A 19,930-nucleotide genomic window follows, 5' to 3' on the forward strand; every position below is an offset into this window, starting at 1 on the left:
GGTTGCGAGTATCGCGAGAGTCGAGTGCCGACTGAGCGGTGAACGTGAAGAGAGAGGGCCGGGGAGAGAGGAGAAAGAGTGGACTAAAGCTACGGCCTACAGTTTAAACGGAGCCGTTTCCAAACATCCAACATGTCCTCCTGTTGTCTTCTCTGCTTGCTGGCTCTCGCCTTTTTCCAGGGCGCCGTGTGGGCCGAACAGCGGAAGCTTTCTCCAGGTAAGACCGCTCTGCGGGGTCCCTTCCCGGCCAGGCGGACCACCGTGACCCGCTGGAGCTGTGGAGCTCCGGGTGGGTTACGGAAAGGCTGCTCATCACGTCACAAACCTATTCACTATTTTCAGAGTTTATTCCGTTTTTCTGCTGCTGGGTGAGTTTAGGAAGGATGTTTATTAATGATTAAAACCGTTAGCGCCACAGGACCGTTAGCAAACTTTAACAGGGGTTTGTGTTCATGTCAGAGCAAAATGTAAATATCACATAGGCAAAAAATCTCAATAATGACCCCAAATATTCACCAGAGGGGCTCACGGTGAACCTGCTCCCTTTATAACCTCATATACTCTTATTGTAATCCCTACAGGTTATTAATGATTCCTTTAACTCTGGAAAATCTTAATGCGCAACTTTGTTTCCTGGCTGTTTATTTCCATTTTTCCACGTATAATCTACTGCGGATACACAGTGTGGTTAACATGTATCAGTTTTAATCATAGCAACACAAAGGTACAAAGTGCTTCACATATTGGATAAAATCCAAATATTAAAGAAAGTTAGACATCCCCACAAACAGACACACACTCATGCAGGGATGCTTACATCCAGCAGTAAAGATTACAAATCACTGATCAACCCACTCAAACGAGGTTTTACAGCTTCAAATGAAAGCTGGGACTTTTAAAATCAGTATGATTGTTTTGATTTAATATTTTATAATCATATAAGAATAAAGAATTTCAGTTAACTGCATTTAAATAAGTCAAACATTTATTGTAAATGGGTTAAATTAGGTTTAAAAAGCCACTGTGGGAGCCCACAGCATGTTTATGTAGCAGGATTAATGATTTCCATCATGAACCTCTCACAGGCAGGTCTGTGAAGCAGAGATGATGTCTTACACAGAATAAACGTTTTTAAAAAGAATAACCGGTTTAAATCTGATCTGTGTTTTCCATATAGTCCTGTCGTTGGTGCGTCCCTGTGAGGTTTGTTTGCTCAGCTGTGGTTTGTATTCATGTTTATATTACTTATGTGAGGCGTTTTTAAAGAGAGCAGAGTCAGACATGGGATACTCAGGAGGAGATTTCCTTCTTGTTGTAAACCTTTTTTAAAAAGTTAACAGACACTCAGATAGTCACAGATAAAATAACTGAACAAATTAGGTTTTTAAATATTGGACTGAAATCTGAAGCCATTTTCACTCATTCATGGGATCCAATTTAAAGACTTATTTTGATTTATCCTGAGATTGCTTCATTGATCAAATCAATAATCAGTTTACAGGTCTTCCTCCTTCAGGATCTTTGAGTATGGCTGCTTGTTTGTAGTTGAGACACAGAGTCAAACAGAAGTCCTGTGCACTTTCCTCATATTTTTGGTCTTTTGATACATAAAAGTGAATTCTTTGCTTGCACTTTTATCCCAGTCCTGATGCTTGTTCTTCAGAGGAACGCCAGGATTGTTATATTTTAGTAAAACACCTTTTTGTGTATATAAAGAAGCTGTTAAATTGTTAATAATAGATAATAAGCTGGTGTTTTAGCTCATCTAAATGCTTCAGATATCTGAGCTCACAATGAAGTGTCTCAGTTTTTCTAAGGTTCTATGGCACATTTTAAACACAGCTCAGCTGAAGACGTATTTCCCTAAAACATCTCAGACAATCACGGACAGAATGAAGTTAACCCCGAGAGGCTGTACCTCTGTCACAAAGTGAGTTTTGAACCAGTGAGAACATCTTACTTAAACTCACCTTCTTCCTCTTCCTCTGGGAGGTTGTTGTATATCTGAGCACTTCCTCCATGTTGTGCTCAGCGTCTCTGAATCTGACTTATGACACTGAGCATGACGAGTTTCTATTGGCTGAACTTAACAGAGTTGGTTCTCGTTATAACTGCAGTCACAGAGTTTGTGTTTCATCAGTTTTTATTTATTTTTTACATTTCTGTGAGAGACTTTTATAGGAGTCATTTACAGTGTTGACTCTTCTTCATAACTCCTGCAGATCTCTGTGGCTCTTAGTTAATCACAGTTTGTGGGCTCCTGTTTGTCCACCTGCTTTTTAAGCACTGATCATAGATCGTGGATCAGATTAAGATGTGTCCATGGGCCCAAGATGTTAATTTGGGGATCTCGCCGAGTTTCTGAGTTTCTGCGTTGTCATATTTTCTGACACGGTGCTCCCATCAGGCTGGAAAATGCTCCTGGCAGGTTGGAAGAAGGTGGTTTTTAGTGTGGTCAGTCCTTAAAAAGCAGAACAGGGATCAGCTCCGAGCCCGGATGAGGCAGGTATGGATCTCCATCAGCTGGGGTTTGTGCCACTGATGAAAATGAACCCAGCTGAAGTCTGTCGCATGTGGAACCGGTGTGAACCCCTCCAGTCTGCAAAATGGAAAATCCATCCTTTGTGTACATGGGCATGGTCGGTAGATATGAGACTAGGGCTGCCACAAACGATTATCTTGATAGTCGACTAGTCACCGATTATTTTTGCGATTAGTCGACTAATCAGATCATGCATCCATTGGACGTAAAACTACAGTTTATTGCACCAGCATGCATCTGCTCTTATATAACTATTATTAGCTTACAGCTTTAAGTGTTTAAGGTATGTGCTAACTAAAAATAAAGACAAGATGATAGTTTATTAAATTTTAATGAAATCTGCAGATTGTTTAGGTGAAGTTTAATAATCTCAGCCGTCTGCTCCTTGCTATCTAAAATATAACAGGACACTGGAGTATATTCTCTAGCATCTCACAACTGACTATCAGTTGTCAAGCAGACAACTGATAGTTAGTTGTCTGCTTGACGTTTATTCAGCTGTGTAAAAACTATAACTTTAATCTCAGCCAAACCGATTTAATCAGGAACAGATAAAATACTGAAAAAAGCCAAACAATAACATTTTTAAGTTATCGAAGTGACTTATATATCATGTTTAACCTGAGTAGTGAAAGACGGCGGTGGGTTTGAAAACGATTTGCCGGGAGTCCGGTGTTCTCACCGGCTATAGTGAGCCTTGAACCCCGGCTAGCTATCGAGCTGGTGGGTAACAGACATACAAATGTGGGCACAGGAGGATGCGGTTCCTGAATTTGGACACAGCTACGATAACAGACACAGCTTCTTCTTCTTCGGGGTTTAACGGCAGCTGGCATCCTTGTAAATGCAGTGCTGCCATCTTCTGTTTCAGTCCGTTATTACACTCTTAAATCCTACTATATATTGCAGCATCTTTTGGGATCTTACAAAGCTTCAAATGACGCATCGACTATTAAATTAGTCGTCGACGATTTTGATAGTTGACGTAATCGTGACTAGTCGACTAATCGTGGCAGCCCTATGTGAGACGAGCAGGAAGAGGAAAAAAATGCCCAGATAGGTTTAACTTCAAACACCTGAACCCGGCAGGTAGTCCTGACCAGTCTCTGAACAGTCTGTAGGCCTGCATGCTTGCATGTGTGAAGCCTTCTCTGGACGGTTCTGCATGTTAACACTAGCACAGTGACATTATGCAAACATTATTTGGACAAACACTAAATGTTTATGTTGATATAAACTTCATGTATTTCCTTCATATGGGCCATTCCTGTGAAACGTTCCCTCCTGACCCCCTCACAATCAGCTGTAGTACCTTCATAGTATGAACTGCTTGTGTTTAAACTGTGCTGATAACGTGGAAATGTCCTGAACTTATATAGCTAAGAGGGCTATAAAACGAGTAAAAAGCGCCACATTTGGACCAATATTTCTTTGTACTTTAAGGGGCTTGTAACTCTGAAAACACTCAGGTAGAAAACTTTTTGGCTTCATTAGAAGAAGAAAATCCCCAGTATTCCATGTTTAAGTGTCCTACTTGCCCTAAAAAACATTTGATCAAAGCTGAGAAAGAATCCGAAATGTGTTTATGATGTGCACGCTGTGCAAACTGATAATGAAAGAAATGAGCCCACTCAGATCTGCTGTTTGGATCTGTAACATTCTCCAAGGCTCCACATTACTGCCCACATCTCCGACCTGGTTCCACAGATTCAAATCAAGGGATGGAAAAAGGAAGTCTCCTGAAGCCATTTTTAAATTTCCATCATGCGTGTCAGGAACATATTTCCATGAGAGTCGGCAAACACACAAACATCTTTGTAAGAAGGAGCGAAATATGAATTCAGCTCATATTTGGTTATGGAAATGATTCAGTGTAAACATGTAGGGAAGAGCTGGGCAGAGATCACTTTTTGAATTGGTTGTCAGGATGTGACTCTGGTTTTGCTGGCTCACATCTGCTTTTGTCGTTCATTCATTAGGAAAGCAGCGTGATGAGGAAAGAGACAACAAACCCTCCACAGCTGTGCGAGTGCTGTCGGGGGGTTTGTTGTCCGACACTCGAGCTACAAACAGGAAAAAAACATTCCCACCATTCAGCCTCACATGAGGATTCACACTTATTCCAGCTACAGACTTCCACAGCTGGAACATTTATTTATAGTTTCAGAACTGATGTATTCCGTTTGAAATTTGCAGAGGACGAATTTAGAAACGTGGAATTAAAAAACAAAAAGATATTTATCAGTTATTTAATAATTAATCCTGAATGAATTCTGGTAGCAGCTGGATTTTTGGGAGCCGGAGCTTCTCAGAAGCTGGGTGAGCCTGAGTGGCGTTAACATCTGGACAGATACAATACAAAGATCTGTGATCTACAAAGCCAAACACCCGCCATAAGATGGCAGCTGAAATCCTTCCTTTTAGTTTGAGACCCAGAGTCTGCCCTGCAGGCAGCTGCAGAGACTTTCATGGGTTGTTGACAATGCCCTTTGACACACCCCTAGGAATCTATTCAATTCAATTCAATTCAGATTTATTTATATAGCACAAAGGCATAACAACTTTAAATTTTAGGGCAAAGACCCTGCAATAATACAGTGAAAACCTCAACAGTCAGACTGTGAGTGAGCACTTGGCAACAGTGGGAAGGAAAAACTCCCTTTCAAAAATCTAGAAGTTCTAAAAAATAAAAATGATAGGGGTTAAAAATAGGAGAATTTCCTTCCATATGCACTCGCACAGCTCAGCTGAACTCAAACCAAACTACCCATGAGTGCTGCTGGTGGGAAGGGGAAGTCGTTATTTAATGACGTGTTGAAAAACAGTGACACCTGGCTGGAAACTTCACAGTAAACTTTCGAGACACTTTCAATCAAACGCTGCCAAAAAAGGAGCAGAGGAGGAGGAGCTTTTCCCATGTTTGGTTTGATAGTATCTGAACCAGCTGTTTGCACAGAGAGTGGATGATATACAGTATGCTTAACTTGGATTATTCTGACTTAAAAACGTGTTTTATTCATCTGATCTGTGGATCCTCACAGACTGGATGCACAGAAATAATCGGTGAGAGAGTCAGACTGTAGGTCAGCCTCACATGTCTGTCTGCAGGTAACCGAATGACCCCGGGTTCTGTAAAACCAGCTAAGTGGTCAGACTGTGGAGGTTCGCCGGGTGATGTTTTCAGATTAAAATACCTGCCTCTCCATCCGACCTCTCAGTGTGTTACTTTGCTCCATTGGACCTTAAAGGAAGCCCGTGGACACGGAGCTGATCTATGATCTGTGGCGGCAGCTGGGAGCGATTTCTCTGGATATTTAAGGAGCTTTGTTGCACAGCTGAGAGCTGTTTTCTCGGCTCTACGCTGCAGTGAAAGTGTTATTGCTCTCGCACGTTAAAACACGTCAGACCCTTCAGAAGCACAGCAGAGGCTTTTGTCACAGACCCTCTTCTCCTCCCCCATGCTACTCCTCCCCTCTTTGACTTTCCCCGGAATTTCAGAGGAATTCTACTCCCAATTCCTAATAAAAAGCCTGCAGGGAAACTCTGGCAGCTGCTCGTGTCTGCAAACAGGACTGAGTGTTACCAGCATACAGCAGCAGATCCTCCAAACATTTAAATATTTGCCAAAATGGATCTTTATATATTTACGAGTTGTTCATTATTGCAATGGCATAAAGAAAAAACAAACAAAACAAAAAACAAGAGTTCTCTGTTGATTTGACAACGTCATGCTGATCACCTGATGTGTTTGCAGAAAACCTGCTGGTCATCACCGTGGCAACAGAGGAGACGGACGGCTACCTGCGCTTCATGAGGACAGCCCGAGAGTTCAACTACACTGTGAAGGTAACACACACACAAGTTACACTGCTGGGTAACTTTGTGTTAAAGAGTAACCTGTTACCTGGTGAGGTTACTGTCATTAAAGAGTCATCCATTACATCCCTGGCTGAGGTTATCGTGCTGCTGATGTCTGATGCACGGCTGCACAGCGGTGCTGTCGCTCGCTCAAGTTAGATTCAGGTCTGAGATTAAATGTCAGATCGAAGCAGTGGGTCTGTACAAGTGTCCACACAGCTTCCCTCCATGATACTTGGAGTCAGCTGCTCCAAAGTTTGCACATTTCCAGTCTTATTTAGAGGTTTAGTGAGTTAGTTTGCCAGTGGAGGACCTAAAGGTGTTTTCATACCTGTGGTGTTTAAATCAAACTCTAGACCCTTTTCCTCTTTTGTCCGGTTCATTTCTGAACACCGTAATTGCACCAAATCATCCACACTGAAACGTTTTGAAGGAGGTGGTCTCAGGCTGGTTCCTAACAAACTCCAGTCCAGGCTTTGCATTCTGGGAAGCAGCAGGGTGCCATAGCTTTGAGAATATCATTGAAATTAAAGTAAATTCTTTGTGTTCTTCAGTAGTCCAGAACTCCTCACCTCCTTCCTGTGTTTACCTTTATTGCTCCACTCTGATGAGTTTGCTTGGATTTTTTTCTGTGTGTTCAAACTGCAGGTGTGGAAACAGCCTTAAAGCTAAAGTGCTTCAGTCACATCTTGATTGTTGGCAATATGCAGAGACAGAGACTAATGTGTTGTTGTCCAAGTGGTCGGTACCTGAAATAGCTCAGAGCCTATAACTTGTGGTTTTTGCTGGCTTCATGAATGAGCCGATTGTTCCTGTATAAAGTTCCTGAATGCAGGGAGAACCTGTCGGGCCACACAGTGCAGCTCTGTCTGCAGTAAAACGTCTTTGTTTAAGGTGCAGGGAACAACTCCAGCGGCAGGCTTTCATCTCTGAGAAAAATAAAACTGTTTCTGTTTTTTTTGTGCTGCAGATCCTTTAAAAACACTTTCAGTGATCATACGAGCAGCTCAGCTATCAGAGGGTTTATTGGACACAGATGAGTTTAATGATATGATGGTGGTGTGCAGGTCCTGGGTCTGGGCGAGGAGTGGAAGGGAGGCGACGTGGCTCGGACGGTGGGTGGAGGTCAGAAGGTGAGATGGTTGAAGAAGGAGGTGCAGAAACACTCGGAGAAGACGGAGCTTGTCATCATGTTTGTGGACAGGTAAACACCGTCTGGCTCGATCTCTGTATGTGTGCGTGTGTGTGTGTGTGTCATATACTTGCTTATCGTTTCCATCAGCTCTGTCCTGATTTCTGTCTTTTCACCCTCAGCTCTCCTCCTGTTTTTTATCTTGTCGGTCTCAGTTTTCACTGCTTTTGTTGTGTCTTTACTTTTTCTTTCTGACCTACTTTGACACACATGAGGACAAAGCTTTGTTCACACAAATGAAGGATATGAATTTTCAAGTGTGTATTATTCGATTAGCAGATAAACAGTGAAATCAGAGCTCAGGCACCACCTGTGACCTGTGCTGGGGTTTCAATGGTTCTGAGCTCCAGTGTTGTTACTGTTAACTAAAACTAAAGTTCAGACAAGTTCAGAAATACAAACCCGGCCACACAGGCTTAGTGAAGGATTGGTGACCACTGGTTGTTAGGGGAAAAATTAGTGTTTTGTGACAAGTTAGCAAATGAGTACTGGATAAACCATGAAGATGGAAGAAGGACAAGGTTCTGGAACGCTTTAGTCTGTAGTAGATTGCCACAGTCTCCTGTAGTTTATATAAAAGACGACTTGCATGTAAAGACTCATCAGCTGCTCGCGACATGGCAGAAAAACCACACAACGTTTGCCTTCGAAGTAAAACTTGCGACTTTGAAATGTATTGGCTGCAGTAGTAAAGGTAAACTTTTACTTTGAAGGTGAAGGTTCGGTCGACATTTTTCAAGTTTCACTGTCACATGGTGGTAAATTAGTGAGCGTTTGCAGACAGGTCATCATCTTTCATGGCGATCTTCTTCTAATGTACGATGTTTGCTGCGCAATTCCTCCACCCTGAAAAAGCCTGGAACAGTTCAAATAAATCATTAAAAGTCCAAAATTGCCATGAATTTATGCCCTTGAAGACTATTTAAACCTCTGACCACAACTGTAAAACTCCCCTTTCCTCCAGTATAACCCAGTTGTGGAACATCACAGAGATGAGGTGATTATCTGGTAGAGAGGAGACCACAGCAGGAGCAGGAGACCCCTCTGTTTCCTGTTTTAGGTTTTAATGAACACCTTAAACTCTGCACTGGAGCTGTTGTAGGCGGTCATTACTTCAGACCTGAGCTCTTTCTGGAAAGAGACAGATAAAGTTCAGTGTTGTTTCACACTGACCGCCAGCACTTGTGAATGAGCCACACTCGACTGTAGAGGTCTGCAGCTCACACTGAACTCTTACTAATTTCTTCCATTTATCGTCCTTTAAATGTTTTATTTTTTCCTGTTTACATGTAAGCTGACTTGGCTCTCACTCTTTCTAGCCACTGCTCAGTGTTCAGTCCTCTGACTGTTTCTGTCATAAACATGGCTCTCTGTCTGCTTATCCCACATATTCAAACTGTTGCAAACAGTAACAGGCCCCCCTCTTTCTCTCTCCCTCTCCATGCAGTTACGATGTGATCTTTGCATCGGGTCCTGAGGAGCTGCTGTCCAAGTTTTCCCGTATGGGTCACAAAGTTATTTTCTCAGCTGAGGGTTTCTGCTGGCCTGACCAGCGCCTAGCCTCCAAATACCCCGAGGTGCGTACTGGGAAACGCTACCTGAACTCAGGAGGTAAGGAGCTCACTGCTATTTCTTTAAAATACTATAAAAAGTTTAAAGCAGTAAGTAAGACATGCCTTCTTGCTCTTCAGGGTTCATCGGCTATGCTCCAGAGATCATTGCAATTGTCCAGCAGTGGAAGTACAAAGACAGCGATGACGACCAACTTTTCTACACCAGGATCTACCTGGACAAGACGCACAGGGTAAAAACAACTCCACAAACATTAAAAAAACAACCTGTAACCCACAGTTTTAAAGCCACTGTTAGACTTTTACCTCCTCAATTAATACTAGAACAAGTCACAGTGACGGTTAAAACAGGAACGTTTTCATGTAAATACTTTTTATTGCTCTTTTCTGTACCAATTGTAATGTAAGTTAAAGAACATACTATGTTCCCTCCAATGTCAGAATAATGGCTGCAGTTCACTTTGCATTTGTTGTTACCATTAGTAACAACTAACATTACGGTAGTCTGAGGTTAGCTTCTTTAATGTTACCTTAGGTCGAAGGTCTTTGACATTGCAGACAAAACAAGTTCATCTGTACTGTTGGTTAAAAAACTGAATTGTTTCCAATATTTTGAACATATTCTTAGAAAATTAGCCCAGCAGTGATTTCAGAGAAGAAGAGCTGGGAGATATTCTCCCAGCTTGTTATGTCTGAATTTATCTGTCCTGTGTCTAAATCTTGACAAAGCTGCTCTGTTGATCATTGTCACCTCAGACCAAGTTTAACATGACCCTGGATCATCGATCCCGGATCTTCCAAAACCTTAACGGAGCTGTTGGTAAGAAACACAAATATGTTTTTCCTTCTGAACTTAAATCTGTCCAGCATCTTTTCCGCCTCACGTGAGAGCTCAGTTTACATGTGAACCAGCTGTTTCACATGTAGCACTCTTTGTCTCCATCCACCTGTTATTCAAAGAGGCTATGCTCCTGATAATGCAACTCCAAACCTGTTGTTATGAAGGTGAAATTAGCTAAAGAAACCAAAACAGCTGTATCAGGCTGTAAACATGTTTATTTCAGTCTATGGGGAATGACTCACTTTTACAAGCATATAGTTTAAATCTGAGTAAAAAGTAGAGGATCGATAATAGAGCCCTGTGGAGCTCCACGATTTGTAAGGAAACATTCATTCTGGGTTTTTTTACTCACTCTACTGGTTACTTCATCCTGAAAACCTTTGATTTGAATGTGAAATACTTCAATTCAGATATTAAGAGGTTTATTATACATGTGTATTCATGTTTTTTTTAAATAAATCCTCCCCCCCCAACTTTTTCAGCATGCATTTACTGTACTCAGGCTCTTATAAGTATGTTTGGTCCTGACTGAATCCAGCTGTACCGAGGTGTAACCATGTTGTTTCTACTGTAAAGTTGAACATTTTAACACAGGGGTTTATGAGGACTGACTCACTGCTGGAGCCTCAAGTGGACATTTGAGGAACTGACGTTTGTTATTGAGCAGAAATACTTATACTAAATCTCCTCTCTAGATGAGGTCGTCTTGAAATTTGAGAGGGCAAAGGTCAGAGCAAGGAATGTCGCCTACGACACGCTTCCTGTTGTTATCCATGGCAACGGACCCACTAAGGTAACACAACAATGTGATAGTAAAAGCAGAGCACAGATAGATGTTTGTGATGAGGAGTCAAGTGTGACGTGTTAGAGTAAACCGCTGTTTAAAACTAAAGAAGTCTCTTTGATCTTTAAAGCGTCACACTTGAAACTGTTCCTGCCTATCATTAAAAATCTGATTTTCAAACACAACAAATGTATTTAATAATTCTCTGCAGCTGCAGCTAAACTACCTCGGTAACTACGTCCCCACGGCATGGACCTATGAAACCGGCTGTGGGATCTGCGATGATGATGTGCTCTTCTTCAACGAGGTGCGTGCGCCACTCTCAGTGGAGGACATAATGAGGAGAAAACGTTTTCCTGTCAGTGTTTGAACTCTGCATGTGTGTTTGTGTGTTCAGGATGAACAGATGCCTCTGGTCTACGTCGCTGTTTTCATCGAACACGCAACTCCCTTCATGGAGGAGTTCTTGGAGCGCCTGTCCACTCTGAACTACCCAAAAACGAGGATTCGCCTCTTCATCCACAACAATGTACGATGCACACTCGCACAGAGTTGCAGTTTCACTGCTCTCACTGGAACATCAAAGGGAGGGAAAAGATTCACAATTAAAAAGTCAGAATTGTCTTTGCAACAACAATCTGTGGAATTCACCAAGAGATTTTAGGCAACTTTGACACAAGGAAAAGGTTCCTAACAGTGGCTCAAGCAGAGAATAGTTTGAGTAGCCTTTAACTGTGAAAAATGTTTTGCCTGTTCACTAAATTTAGAGCCAAAGTTAATTTTTGCAGCATACAAAACTTCCTTCCTGTGTCATGTGATTTCTGACCTGTTGTGTGCCTGTACTGCAGGTTGTGTACCACGAGCGTCACATCCAGAAGTTCTGGGAGCGTCACAGGTCTCTGTTCCCAGACGCCCGGGTAGTCGGACCAGAGGAGAACCTGAAGGAGGACGAAGCCAGAACCATGGCTGTGTGAGTGCACAACCTCTAAGGACATTATAAAAACAGTGAAACATAAAGTCCTGGAAACAGAACAGAGTTGGTTTGAAGAACTGGGACAGAGTTATGACACAAAAACGAAATGTAGATTTCCAAGATGTTATCAACACTGTCAGCAAAATTGGCCTCAAATATTTACAAATATTTAACTATTTACATTTTTAGCACCAACCTTTAAAACTTTTATTTATTTATTTTTTGACAATAAGGCAAAAATAAACCGTAGTTTTCCTTCTGTGGTTTTATTTGGATTTATGTACATTTAGTGTTCATCAACTGCATATTACAGAACTTTGCCAACATATAAATGAAATAAAAGTGAGCAATTAATTCATGTGAAACAAAAGTCCAAATTTAGGAAAATCCAAAAGAAGATAAAACCTAAATCCCAAAATAAGCACCTGGAACAGGCTGAGAATAAATTCTGAGGACAAATATACTCTACAGGTGGAAACAATCAGGGAATCGTGAGGAATACAAAGACAGGAAATAAAAGGACAAAAGACACGCAAAGATCAGGAAAATAAAGGTAGACATATTGATGAGACAGAGAAACATTAAAACATGGAAAACAACCAGGAATTGAGCAGTTCTCACTGCTGTATACAACCTTGAATCTCTTTCTTTGCTTAAAACCCAGCATTAGCAACCATGACTTGGCAGGAGCCTTTGAAGCAGGACATTTAAAGACAGAAATGAGCCAGAACAAAACACTTAAATTGCTCTGTGACGCATATTTATAAACCAGGAAGTTAAATCTCTTTAATGAGAGGAGTGTATTTAGAACGATTACATTAAAAAAGGTCAGATTCTCTCTGTAGTAAGATAAAAAATAAGTCTGATGTTCAGCTTTATGGAAACTCTCTAAATACGAAGGTAATGAACCTTCCTGGCTATTTGTGTTTTTTTGATTGCAGCGAGGTGTGTAAGAAGGATCCAGAGTGCGACTACTACTTTAGCATCGACTCCGATGTGGCTTTGACGAACCCCGACATCCTGAGGATCCTGATAGAGGAGAACAAGTACGTAGAAGCTCTGTTTAAACCGTCAGTTCAACCCTGAGCATATCCTGCACTGGATGAGACTCTTAAAAACTAAAACAAAAGACTACAAAAAATGTCACTGTCGCATGTTTGTTGATAAGTTTTTAAAAACTGACAGCATCGGGTGCCAAATATTTAAATGCTTTAGGCCAACGAGGGTTTCGTTGTGGACATTAAGCTTATTATCAGGACTTTTTCATGGTGACTGATCCAGGATTCATCATTTCAGATTTTCTTTTTCTTGACGTTTGGTTCATTTTTGCTATTTTCCTCCTGTCCTATGATAGTATTTGTGTCCAGACTATAACTCCAAGGTCAAATCCAGCTTTCCTAAACAGCTCTGACACTAACCAAGAGCTCAGGCCACATTTTGCCTCAACGTTCATTGCAGGCTCTACCCCAAATCAAGGTATTATCCCAAGCTATCCAGATCTTTTTCAGCTTAGACATTAACCCCCAAAGCTCAGTCCAGACTCTGTGTTAAGGTACCATCGAGACCCTAATAGCATAGAGGGTGTACTAGACGCTAACCATTAGTGTAAATCCAAGGTTCAGTTTGATGGATGCCTGAATGTAAACGGCAACACTGATTATTCTACTGGAGCCAAATAATTTTGACTATTTTGAGCTCTCAGTGTTTGATTTTAAAAACAGCTAATGGCTTCAGACTAAAGGGACCTGCGTCACTCTTCTATTTTAATACTCTCAAACTACTTTCTGCTACTCCTTTCCACATATCAGGCGCTATGTGTAAACACCTCAGTAGTCAGGCTTTATGTTAAATTCTGTTGATTTTTATTTTAATGCAGTTCTCTGAAATCCTTTGCTTTTCTTGCAGGTCTGTCATAGCACCCATGCTGTCCAAACACGGAAAACTGTGGAGTAACTTCTGGGGTGCTCTAAGTCCTGAAGGATACTACTCCAGATCTGAAGATTACATCGAGATCGTCCAGGGCAAGAGGGTGTAAGTAACACACACAGAAACTGGTTAATGCTGCCTATTGTGATCCAAGACACTGTCACAAAAGAAATAATTTCAAGTTTAAATAAAGGTTAAATGAATGAAACAGAAGCAAAAACCCACCTATAGCTGTTTATCCATTTCTAAATTTTAAGTAATAAAAAAATGGGTCAAACTGATTCAGTGATTTTATTTTAGATTGTGGTATCGGTTTGTGTCTTAAATTTCCATCATTTAGTGAATAGATATGGCATAATGAAAATAATAATAATGATGATGTCTATTCAGGAGGTAGATATTGCAGTTTTCTTGGCATGTTCTGATTTTTATTCTAAAAACTATAAGAGACTCTACATATGTTTTTAGTTTTTTCATTGAACGATTGAGACTAGGGCTGCACGATTTTGCATAAAATGAGAATCACGATTTTTTTGCTTAGAATTGAGATCACGATTCTCTCACGATTTTCTTTTCCATTATATATATTTATTGCACTTATTAACTGCACATCAACTTTGTAACAGTTTAAACTGAACATAAAAACAATAAATAAACATAAAAACAATAAATGCCTCACATTTTGTGGTTGCCGCAAAATGTTGTACTGCTTGAAATTCCGTCTCCACCGTTGCTCGACACTGCGTGTATAGAGCAGGTAGTGCAACAATAGAAAAATAGTTGCGGGACGGCACTGTGTAGCGTTGGTCTAGGGTGTTGATCATTTTCCTAAATCCCTGGTTTTGCACAGTGTTGATATATCTTTGGTCAGGTGATAAGTAATAGCCTCCGTAATTTCTTTGTGCCTGCGGGAGTTCGACGTGTATAGGGAAGCGCTGTATAAGGTTCCCGTTATTGATGTTTGGGTGGTTGACCGGGACAGATTTTCTCCTGTCACTTTCTCGTCATCCCTGACGTGTTCTCCGTTGTTTTTCCCTGCCAATTTGAGCATCACGGCACAGCTTCTGTATCACGTGGTATAAGGCTCCGCCCTTGTCATTTGTTGAGCAGGAAGAGTGAACGCTTGTTTTCATGAAGATTACGTCCCGGATCAAAAATGCGGCACAATCATCGTTGTCTTTTTTTTTTCTTTCTTTTTTTTTTAAATCGTTGTCATTTGGAAATGAGATCGCACATAAGTATGAATCGAGATCGCGATTTTCTAACGATTAATCGTGCAGCCCTAATTGAGACCTCATTTGAAAGCGAGTGATTTCTAGTATCCAGTGAAGAGGTGACTGTTTAGCATCTGGTTAAACCAACCCCAACCTTAGATGGGTTTCCCATTAAAGAAAAAAGTGAGTCTTCTCCTACTTTCAGCTGATCTCTCGCTCACCCTGCTATGTTTTAAGTGCCACAGTTGTGTTTTCAGTTGTTGAGATTTTGCTTTGACTACTATTTTGGGGTCACTGGTGTTTCAGTCTCTTTAATCCCTGTGCCAGATTTTATAGCATAGATAACCAAATGTGGGATTCAAACAGGCAAAAATAGCAAAAAGCATTTGGCAGATTAGAAAAAGTCCAGAAAGTCAGCAAGTCCAACTAAAGATGAATCCATAAGACATATAAGAATTAAGAACCAGCACCAAACTCTGAGACCGTGACATCCTGTCTGTAAAATAACCTTTTGTCTGTGTTTGTGCAGAGGTCTGTGGAATGTGCCGTACATCACTCAGGTCTACCTGATCAAAGGCAGCGTGCTGCGGACTAAACTGTCCCAGGTGAGCCTGTATATGGACGAAGGGGGCATGGACGCTGACATGGTGTTCTGCAGGAGCATCCGAGACCAGGTAACACAGACGTTCTCATTTTTTAGCTGTAAGCACAGTCAGAGTGGATTACAAAAAAGTTCTTTTGTAAGCAGTAATGATGTTGTTTCATTGAACATATGTCCACAGGGAGTCTTCATGTATGTGTCCAACCGTGACGAATTTGGCCGTTTGGTGGCCTCGTCCAGTTTCAACACGTCCAGGCTCCACCCAGACATGTGGCAGATCTTCGACAACCCTGTGGTCAGGAAAATATACATGAAGACTCAAATTAGATGATGTGGGTAAAGCGAAAAAAACTCAGACTGTCTGTCTGTATTTGCAGGACTGGAAGGAGAAGTATGTCCACGAAAACTACTCCAAGATCTTTGAAGATGAGAAGACGTATGTAGAGCAGGTAATAAAGTGAGGAAGGGAAATCAGGAACTAGAGGCACAAAACACCACCTCCCATGTAGAGTATTTTCAGATCATTATTATTATTGATGTTTGTTGCAGAATCATCTTGGGTTTAGTAATCTATCTCTGTATTTCAGCCCTGTCCAGATGTTTACTGGTTTCCAGCTTTCTCAGACAAAATGTGTGACCATATGGTAGAAACCATGGAAGACCATGGCGAGTGGTCTGGTGGAACGCACAAGGTAAACACTTATCCTAACTGTCACACAAGGGCTAAGTACTAAGATTTAACAGTTTTGTGTTTTCTGTGTTTCTAGGATGAGCGTCTGGCTGGCGGTTATGAAAATGTCCCAACTGTGGATATCCACATGAACCAGATCGGCTTTGAGAAGGAGTGGCTCAAGTTCCTCAAAGATTATATTTCACCTGTCACTGAGAAACTCTATCCTGGCTACTACCCCAGGGTACGGTAAAAGCCTAACCCCAGTCTCAAGTTCAGACTCCCTACCCCACCAAGGAGTTCAATCCACAACCTCCCTCATGGGAGCAGAGCTTACCCCAAAGTATAGTTTACACTCTAACCTAAGGGTTCAATTCAAGACTCTGTGCCAAGGTATTGCTCAGGAGATCCTAATCCCACAGTACAGTTTAGACCCTCTGAGTCCACACTTTAGCCTAAAGTGTAGTTTAGATCCTAATCTTAGTTTTCAGTGTAGAGTCTTTGCCAAAGTACCATCAATACCTCCAACCTAAATATACAGAACAAACCCTAGGTTTATACTCAATCCCGAGGTACTGTCAAGACCCTTACACTAAGATACAGACCAGATATTAACCAGAGGGTCGGGTCCAGACTCAACATTAAGGTTAGAGTCACCCCATGGCTTGAGGTACTATCCACACCATAACCATAATGTTCAAGTTCCAGATACGTTTATCATTCAGAGCCTTCCTCTAAGGTAGGGTGCACACCCTGAACACAAGGTGCAGTCCAAATTCTACCTCAGAATATCTCCTTACCGTCCTCAGAGGTTCTCTCAAGAACTTACCCAAAGTTCAGCCCAGAAATATCTCATGATCTCAGACCCAATGCTTACCTCAAAATTAATCCCAGATATTGATCCATTACAAAACTTTTGACAGTGCAGGCATTACAGAAAAAAATATTCAGTATCTGCCCCAGGGTACAGTCAGGGTACACTGTGCTCTACTGCACTCTCTAGTACACTCTAAGAAAATAAATAGTCTTCATGTACAAATTCACAATGCTAAGGAGCTATACATTAATCATGTTTTTCTTTAGAAAGTTTCTGAGTCAGATTTTTATCTGATGTTGGGAACATTGTTGTGTTTGTGCCATCTTTTGTTAATCCTCTTAAAAATGATCTGGTACTGTTTACATGCAGGCTCAAGCCATTATGAACTTTGTGGTGCGTTACCGTCCAGATGAGCAGCCTTTATTGCGGCCACATCATGACTCCTCCACCTTCACTATCAACATCGCCTTGAACAGGAAGGACATTGACTACGAGGTAACATATCCTGCTGATCTAAAGATGAATAAACTGGAAGCCAAATAACATGCTATCCTGAATAATTTCCCTGAAGCTCTGCCTTTCTTAATGCAACATGTTTACTTGTGTCAGGGTGGAGGTTGCAGGTTCCTGCGGTACGACTGTAAGGTGGAGTCTCCTAGGAAGGGCTGGTCCTTCATGCACCCAGGTCGACTGACGCACTACCACGAAGGCCTGCGCGTCACCAAAGGGACCAGATACATCATGGTGTCCTTTGTCGACCCCTAAACATACAGAGCGTGTGCATAAAAGGCTGCTGGTGTGTCTGTGTGAGCATGAGAAGATTAGCCAACCTCATCATCATATTCATAATGGAGGAAAAGACGTGATGACCTTGAATGCATCATGTTATTATTTCACTGTGTCCTTATTTCAGGTGTACATAAGATTTGACTTATCATCGTTGACATTTCAGAGTTTTCTGTTTTTACCTTATTTTTATTCCTGACGTTAGTGAAGCAAATAAAAACGGGAGATTTGTGGTCTTGAAGGCATCGCTGTCGGACATTTCAAAATAAGAGTCTCATGCTTAAATTCAGTTGTCACCGTGCTGCCTTACGTTTTAAATGTTAACTAAATCTATGCAAGCAAAACACACTCCAAGTTGTGTTTCAACAATCAGCTGTTACACTCCATCAAACTCTAAAAGATTAATGCCACCTGTTGTGCCAAGTAGAGGGTGTTACCAGTATTAGTGATGTGCTCGAGGGTAAATCCACCTCAAAGACAAATCGGCTGGATTTGAGCATCAATATTGTAGACATGCAAATCCTCAATATCAGTTAATATGATACAGAGAAAAAAGATGGATATAAAGATGCTTTAAAGAAAACCGTGTGAATGATGTGCCAAGAAGTCTATATGTTTGGTAAAAGTCTGTAAAAACAAGATTTAAGCAAGTGGAACTCCACTTTGAGGAATTTTTAGACTCTTACTTTGTAAACTCTAAAGGCCTTTTATGTATTTCTGTTTTATTCTTTGTTGTTTAGTCTTGTTTTTAAAATTTACATTTGCTCCTTAGGTTTCCATGGGGTAGTCATCATTAGGGTGTGAAGCGCTGCCTCCTCTTGCAGGATTATGTCTTTATTTAAAAAATGCTGTGATGGTTTTTAGTCTGTTTGAGGTGCAGTGTTTCCACCCAGCCTCTGGTTTTCTTCTATACGTGCCTGTTTATCAAAAGTCTCTGGCTTTGTACAAACTGCATTAAATTATTTGTTGATGACTGACTGAATAAGGTTTTGAGATTTTAATAAAAAAAGAACTGTCACATCAGTTTAAGTGGTCCTTTGTTGGGGCTCTCAAACTCTCAGGAAAACGACTCCATTTTTTACTCTAGTATTTATCTTTTTACTTTAAGAATATTCTTATTTATTTTTGCGAGTTTGTGCTGGTGGTGTTAACTGGCAGTACTTGTCTTAAACTAGTACCAGTATTTCCTCCATTCACTGCACTGTCTTACTGCACCATCCTGTGTTACAAGTTGGTATTACAGAAAAGTGTGGCCCGGCCTGGCCCTGGAGTTAAAATAATGAATTTAAATACAGGTGTAGCCAAGGTGATGTTACCTATAGCTTTGAAGCCTTGATTTTGGTGTTTTTGCCACCACTATATAACATTTTTCTAATTGCATCACACAGAGACATGCTGTTGAGTAGCATCCACAAAAGAACAACTATTTCTCTCACAAACCTGCAGAATAGATTTCTTGGACACTGTGTCAGTTAATTGCTTAGGAGCCGTATTATTGGTTAGAAAATTGCACTAAAAATGGTGCAAAACTGTCAGAATCAGGATTGCAGTTAGATGCAGTGAAGTCTAACAGACAGCTAACCTTAAAATCCTAACCCCTGAAAGCCTATCTTCACTCAGTGCTGATTGGTGGATCTCTGGTCCACAGAAGCAGCAAAAGAAATCTTTGAAATGGACATTTTAATTGAAGACTGAACATTTTGATTGAAAGGATTGCATACAGTACATTTACTCCAGTATTTTAAACCCTGACGTCTAATATGAATAATACAACTTTAAAGGTATGTGACAAAGTGGCATCCTAATGTACCAATCAGTATTGGGGAAAAAACAGTGGTCAAGAGAGAAAAAGTTCAAGAACTGCTCTTTAGACACTCCCCACTGAGCTATATCCACAGCAATAACTACGCAAGTTCCTTAATTACTATTACATGATTCAACATTTACCTCTTGGATATCAGCTTTTACTCCTTATAGCTTTGAGCTTTAGTATTCAGAACTCTAAGTGGCAAGACAAGATAACCCAGCAACAACAAAGTCATGGATTGAAGTCCACACTCCAACCTGCATGACCAGATGTTTGGTTAAATTAATGATTTTTCCTTTCTCTAAAAATGAACTGAACATTTTTAATTGGTGAACAAATATAAATCTG

At 40.9% G+C, this 19,930-nt stretch overlaps 1 protein-coding gene across 2 annotated transcripts; it reads left to right on the plus strand.

The window, feature by feature from the left end:
• On the plus strand, window positions 1–18,789 carry plod3 (procollagen-lysine, 2-oxoglutarate 5-dioxygenase 3). Of its 2 annotated transcripts, XM_063469879.1 has the most exons (19): window positions 2–217; window positions 6,297–6,388; window positions 7,468–7,604; window positions 9,040–9,203; window positions 9,284–9,396; window positions 9,920–9,983; window positions 10,700–10,797; window positions 11,000–11,095; window positions 11,186–11,317; window positions 11,637–11,758; window positions 12,703–12,807; window positions 13,667–13,792; window positions 15,431–15,575; window positions 15,684–15,797; window positions 15,880–15,951; window positions 16,090–16,194; window positions 16,270–16,416; window positions 17,359–17,484; window positions 17,599–18,789. In XM_063469879.1, the coding sequence occupies exons 1-19, from the start codon at window positions 133–135 to the stop codon at window positions 17,752–17,754; spliced, it is 2,199 nt and encodes a 732-aa protein (XP_063325949.1). In that variant the 5' UTR covers window positions 2–132; the 3' UTR covers window positions 17,755–18,789. The 2 variants fall into 2 exon arrangements, with proteins under 2 accessions (XP_063325948.1, XP_063325949.1); XM_063469878.1 differs by having other exon boundaries at window positions 1–217; window positions 15,431–15,797.
• Window positions 18,790–19,930: the final 1,141 nt, after the last annotated feature.

Source organism: Pelmatolapia mariae, linkage group LG3_W (genome assembly GCF_036321145.2).
Source record: "Pelmatolapia mariae isolate MD_Pm_ZW linkage group LG3_W, Pm_UMD_F_2, whole genome shotgun sequence".
Taxonomy (NCBI): domain Eukaryota; kingdom Metazoa; phylum Chordata; class Actinopteri; order Cichliformes; family Cichlidae; genus Pelmatolapia; species Pelmatolapia mariae.

What these genes read in the sequence shown, in the direction of transcription:
- plod3 (XM_063469878.1), top strand. Translation starts at nt 133, where the DNA reads ATGTCCTCCTGTTGTCTTCTCTGCTTGCTGGCTCTCGCCTTTTTCCAG. An exon ending in GTCATCATGTTTGTGGACAG is followed by an intron (nt 7,605 to 9,039) that starts GTAAACACCGTC and finishes CTCTCCATGCAG; the next exon opens with TTACGATGTGATCTTTGCAT. An exon ending in ACCTGGACAAGACGCACAGG is followed by an intron (nt 9,397 to 9,919) that starts GTAAAAACAACT and finishes TTGTCACCTCAG; the next exon opens with ACCAAGTTTAACATGACCCT.